The sequence below is a fragment of the Cyprinodon variegatus genome, unplaced genomic scaffold (genome assembly GCF_000732505.1).
Source record: "Cyprinodon variegatus isolate N-32 unplaced genomic scaffold, C_variegatus-1.0 Scaffold255, whole genome shotgun sequence".
NCBI lineage: Eukaryota > Metazoa > Chordata > Actinopteri > Cyprinodontiformes > Cyprinodontidae > Cyprinodon > Cyprinodon variegatus.
This window is the reverse complement of record NW_015150708.1, coordinates 999,765-1,005,642: the sequence shown is the minus strand read 5'-3', so window position 1 is coordinate 1,005,642 and position 5,878 is coordinate 999,765. Positions and strand designations below refer to the sequence as shown.

Here is a 5,878-nt window from a genome sequence, read left to right as displayed (position 1 = left end):
TGGACCTTTCTGCCTCGGGCAACATAGACGTCCATTATTTGAATGTGGGCAGACAGCAAGAAGCCTCCCAGATCTCCAGATGCATTTGAGATATCAAAAAAGTACTCCAGAGTGTTGTTCAGCATGGGGGTGAGTATAAAATGAAGGCTAATCATGTTTTGGGTGTACTATTCCTTTAACTTGGAACAAGTATCACAGCATAGAGGCTGTATTCACTGATTTAATGCGTAAGTTACAATATTCTCGACTCAATATATTTGATGATTTATTTATAAAATTAACACAAAAGGAGAGCAAAATATTTTTTCTGACTAATTTAGTCACCCTATGAGAATAGCCCCATTAACACTACCGGTACCCTATGCTAGCATGGTGTGTAAACAAAGCGGAGTGTGTATGACGTCATCGGTGCACCGGACTGGAGTTGTGACAGGCAGCCCGGGCCACAGGCGGCTACGCTCTACCCCTTCTATTCATTCGGCGAGCTAACCTGAATCGTTTAATTCCATTTGGAGAGCGAGATCATCTGTGGTAGCAGCACTAGACATCTTCCAGGCATGTGAGTAAAACTAGCAGCAGTTCAGCGGACAGGATAAATGAATGGTAGCCAGCGCGCGCGGATGACGTCATACACACTCCGCTTTGTTTTAAAAAAATATAAATATAAAATATATAACTGTGGATGTCTGGGGGACAGTGATTCGCCTACATGTTACGAATGCTGGCGACCATATATAATACATAATGAACAGTTTAGTTTTAGCCTTCAACTCGTTGCCCAGAGGAAGATGTTACTTGGATATTACAAAATTTAATATCTTCAGAACAGCTCCAAATGACACAAAACTAATATGGGTGAGTAGAACATAATGTAATAATGTAAAATCAAGAGGCCAATGTAAAAAAAAAAAAAAACGGCGTTCCCCTTTATGGTGGAGGATCTTAACCTTCTGGGCGAATAAGGCACTAACAACCTGTCCGTAACCTATTTTGGAACTAAGCCATTTAATAATTTAGAAGCATTTTAAAATAATTTTTTGTGAAGGTGTAAGGACGTTATAACTGGGCTGATGTGCTCTACTTTATTATTTTTAGTGAGGACTTGGCAGCAGCATTCTGGATCAACTGTAGCTGTCTGACCTGTAAAAAGACCTTTGTGGACAATTTATTTTTCAAGATCCCACTCAATTGTGTCTACTTTAATCACGGAAATGCTTTTCAGTTGATAGAAGTTTGTAACCATGTTTCTGTTATAAAGTATTTACTTAAAAATCATTTTCCTGAAAGAGATTTAGTATAAATGTTTAAATGGCCCAATTAAAATACCTCTCTGGCTGGTTGCATCTGACCCTTTATGGCTTATGTGAGCAATAAAAGTGAGATTGTTTCTTGCTTTTTTATCATCAAAGAGCATCTCCAGTCAGAGGCTACATCCCCACAGCAGCCCTTTGTATATAACAGTTGAGTAATTTGTTATTATACCTTCATCTTTAGCCCTTATATAAACTGTAATTTTTTTCCGAACCTCAATGTTTTATCTCAGTTTTCCTTTAAAATTAAAGAACAAAAAAATAGTGAATAAATGAGGCTGTGTTCAATTTGCGGTGGAGCTTTCGAATATCTTTGCATAATTCAAAGACATTTTGTGGTTCCTGTGAAAGACTGTGTATGTCTAAACTTAGAGCACATTTAGACCGGCTGATTTTGCTTATATTAAATGTCAACATATAAAACAGGTTAGGAAATCTTTTACAGATCATTGCAATAAAAAACTGTGCATTAAAAACATCAATAAAATGCATCTGTGTTTGCTGTGCAGAATATACGGCTGTCCATACCATAATACTCCCCTCCACCATTACGGGCCACCTTAGTGGTATTATACTTTGGTAAAACAGCAACCTTTAGGGTAGCCTTTAATATGGCCAACCTAAGGCACACCTGTGTAATAATCCTGCTGTCTAATCAGCATCTTGATATGCCACACCTGTTAGGTGGATGGATCATCTCAGCAAAGGAGGACAGATTTATGAACAATTAACAAAGGAACAAGTAACAAAAAAGTATTGCATTTATATTTGAAGTTTAACTCACTGACATTTTCTGAATGAAGTATTTTCTGCAGAATCTTTACCATAAATTGTGATTTTTTTTTTTTTTCATTGTTTGCATGATACTCTCCAAACATAACACTGCTCTGATATGTATAACAATTCTAGATTGCAATCATTAAAAGCCCTTCTAATCTTTAGGTATTAGTCTCATGCCCAGCTTTAGAAATATTTGTTCAGAAACTGTTGTGGTGGCTCTTTTCAGTTTTGCCCCGGCCAAAAAAACAGGTTAATTAAATTATGAACTTTTCACGGTTTCTACTGTGGTGTCTGGAAACTTACTTTCTTTTCATAGTCCAGAAGCTGCCGTGAAAGCTGCTCTGTGGCCAGCCCCATTTCACTCTGCAAAAACAGAAGGAAGACAAGGAATTACTTATTATAAAAGGTTAATTACAGGAGCGCCATATCCTGCGTCTCTGGCGTATCATAAAATAATTAGCAAAATGAGAAGGTAAGATTTGAATCAAAGTTCACATGAGATTTCAATTGAAGAAACAAAGGGACGACGAGTTAAACCAAACCCTACAGTGGAACTATAAGATCCAAAGACATGATTATAAATGTTTGCAGCAGAGTTGTAAAGGTAATACTCTCAGTGCAAATGCTTTCAGAAACCTTCTTTAAACATACACATCTCAGGATTCTGATTAGAAAATGGCCCATGTGAGAGTGGATTCTAACGCATAAAGCAGAGTCATTAAAACAAGATCCAAAGAAAACATCTTAGTTTTGAATATCAACCGAATGGCTTTAATGGATCAGGGTGGAAATGTGACAATTTGTGCTTTGGTACCTGAGCTCCAAACACCCGCTGCATGGCCTGCAGCAGCTGGTTGGTGTACTCTGTGAGATTCCCTGCATCTTCCTCGAACACGCTCAGCAAGGATCGGGTCTGTGGGACAACACAAGGGCTGGTTAATGTTCCCCTGTTCCAGAATCTACTTCATCTCTTTACTACATAATTTTAATCTAAATTCAAGGGAAAGTAGAATAAACCTCAAGACATAGCTGTGAAAACTGATCATGCTTAAATTTAAAGAAAAAAAAGTGTTGCTTGCTTTTCTAATTGTTCTTTCTCACAGAAAAGTGTTTAAACCATCAGTACACCTCCTAAACTAAGCATATTAACACTTGTGCTACTTTTTCATCCTTGGTCACAGAACAATCACAAACTTTACTGTATTTTTTTATTTTATTTTGTATGATATAAAAGTAATTTAAAGTTTGTGGAATTTCCAAGTCTAAACTAGTTGCATTAAATTAGTTTAACAAAATTATACTAAGAAACAATATATAAATGAGGTAATATGAAATGCACGCACCAATTTTTAGACTTTCATTTATATAAACGCAGAGGTGTCAAGCAACGAAGTACAAATACTTTGTTACTGTACTTAAGTACACTATTTAGGTATCTATACTTTACTCCATCACTTATTTTTCTTCCTATTTCTGACTTCTACTCTATTGCATTTTAACACAAGTATCTGTACTTTCTATTCCTTACATTTTTAAAACAAATGTTACTCGTTACTCTTGGCTTCGGTTTAATGTTTATAAATATTTTTTTCACGTCATGTGCGCCATCCAATGCAGATCATTGGCTCCATCCACATCTAGTGAAAGCTACTGTAATTGGGTGAGTCATAGAACGCAAACACTCATTGGTTAGCTAAAGGAAATCATTAGAAGCAAGCAGGTGTTCTTCACACTGCTAACGTGAATTGTCTATGCCATGCTACAATGTAGGATTCAGAAAAAGATGTTGAAACGTCTGAAAGGTCGGACACAGGCGAGAGCGTATCGGGAGATGGAGACCAACAAGACCTCTCTCATCCTTGACCCCATCTCAAAGAATTTTTTCGAAATGGTCGAAAAATTGAGCTTTCAGTTCATATAGTGGCATCTGGCTGTTTTTTATACTTTTATACTTTAAGTAGTTTTTGGAACATGTAGTTTTTCAATTTTACTTGAGTAAAGAGGTGAAGTTGATACTTCAACTTTTACCAGAGTGCTTTTAAACTGCAGTATCTATACTTAAGTAAGAAATGTGTGAACTTTTGACACCACTGTATAACCGTGGAAAAGCTCATGCAGCATTAATGTGCATGAAAAGTGCTGCAGAAATTATGGGAGTTAAAATAAGGGGATAAGTAGCTGAAATAAAGTTATTTTATTAATGATGTAGACACTGATGACTTGATTTGAGGACAAACTAATAAAAATTTTACTACAGGATGTCTATGCAAACTTAAAAAAAAAAAAAATCAAGTGACGCCACTTATACCAACAGGTGCAGCAAGGAAATGCGGATATAGCAGAAAGTAACACGCCCATAAGGGTTGGGTCTGTTTACATTTGACAGCAGTTGACTTTTGATACTCAAAGAAAGATAAGACATTTCACATTAAAATTAAACCATTTGCAGAATTGTCAGTCTTTGCTCTGTTAAGATTAAAGCCTGTTCCTGGAAAAGACAGCTTCCTGAAAACAAAAATTAAAATAATAAATCTTCTTGTATAAGCTGCACTTAAAGTAGGACCATTAAAAGAAGACAGATATGTTTGACAGGGGAGTGATGCAACAAATAACAGAAAACAGCCCAGAGCAAGTCAAAGGTTTCCAGAGCTTATTTCACTCTAATGTTATGCACTGAAATCCTGCAGACGCAGTAATATTAGTGACACAGCGCTGATTCAGACAATAATGGAAACCTTTCCCATGAAGCCTGATTTAGGCCGAAACTGGCTCTGCTGCAGCCTGAAACTACAACTCTAAATATGACCGAGGGAAATTAAACTGTACCAAAAGTAATAGTAAGGGTTGAGCTACATGTTTAAAACAGAAGCTTTAGGATGTCTACAATGCAAATAAAAGGACTCTTTTGAATAGAGGTAGCATTATTAACATAAAACTAACCAATATGTGATATTTAGTTTGGTTAGAAAGTGTGTTCGCAGCAAACAGCGGTTTCCGTTACTAACGGGGGATTACATCCTAATAACAATGTGTCAACTGGACGCTTGTTTCACCATCGAGGAATGGAAACAGCCCACAGTGGAAACTGGATATTAGCTAGGCTAAAGTAAAGCTAACCTCTGCGCTCCTAACAAACTAATCGTGTTAACAGGGTCTCCACACGCGTGGAAAAAAAGACTCCCACACTGGCGTACCTGAGGGCTGTCCTGCAGGGCGTCCTCCAGGAGTAGTTTGTGATGTACGGCCGGCATCTTGTTAGCTGTACCAGGAGACAGGAATGAGGGGCTGGAAATACTAACGAATGAGAACTACGTTTCCCAGAGATCTTTGCGTGCCTACGTAGAATTTGAAGGGACAATTCTTAGAATTCATTTTTTTACACTGTTTTTACGGACAAAAACAACCGTATTTGGTTAATTCTTTTTTTTGAAAAGCTTATTTATATGATTTAGATTTTGTAAAGTTAAAACCCCACTTTTATTGCGATTTAACGTTTTAGCCTAGCTCATATCTTTGGCCCTAGCTCAGCAACGTCACAAAAAAGCAGAATAAACACTGCCCCCTTGTGGTTCTAAAATGGACATTACAGTCGTTTTACACCCAGTTTGAGAGTCCTGAGAATATTTATGTTGCATTTTATGTTTAGTTATTGTTTTCAGTTTCGCTTCCTTCAAAAATGTTTCTATACCTTTATTTCACTGACTTGTTTGAGTTAAAAAGAACACTTTTCACACGGTTATGTAATCAGTTGACAACAAAGTGGATTCAATTTTGAGAGACATGAAATG

At 36.9% G+C, this 5,878-nt stretch overlaps 1 protein-coding gene across 1 annotated transcript in view; it reads right to left on the bottom strand.

Annotated features, from left to right (window-relative positions):
• The window catches only part of appl2 (adaptor protein, phosphotyrosine interaction, PH domain and leucine zipper containing 2), a 20,653-nt gene extending 15,239 nt beyond the window's left edge, over nucleotides 1-5,414 (bottom strand). The window contains 4 exon segments of the mRNA XM_015382347.1: nucleotides 1,031-1,067; nucleotides 2,365-2,453; nucleotides 2,905-3,003; nucleotides 5,285-5,414. Coding sequence (XP_015237833.1) covers nucleotides 1,031-1,067; nucleotides 2,365-2,453; nucleotides 2,905-3,003; nucleotides 5,285-5,341 — 282 coding nt within the window. The 5' untranslated portion in view covers nucleotides 5,342-5,414.
• Nucleotides 5,415-5,878: the final 464 nt, after the last annotated feature.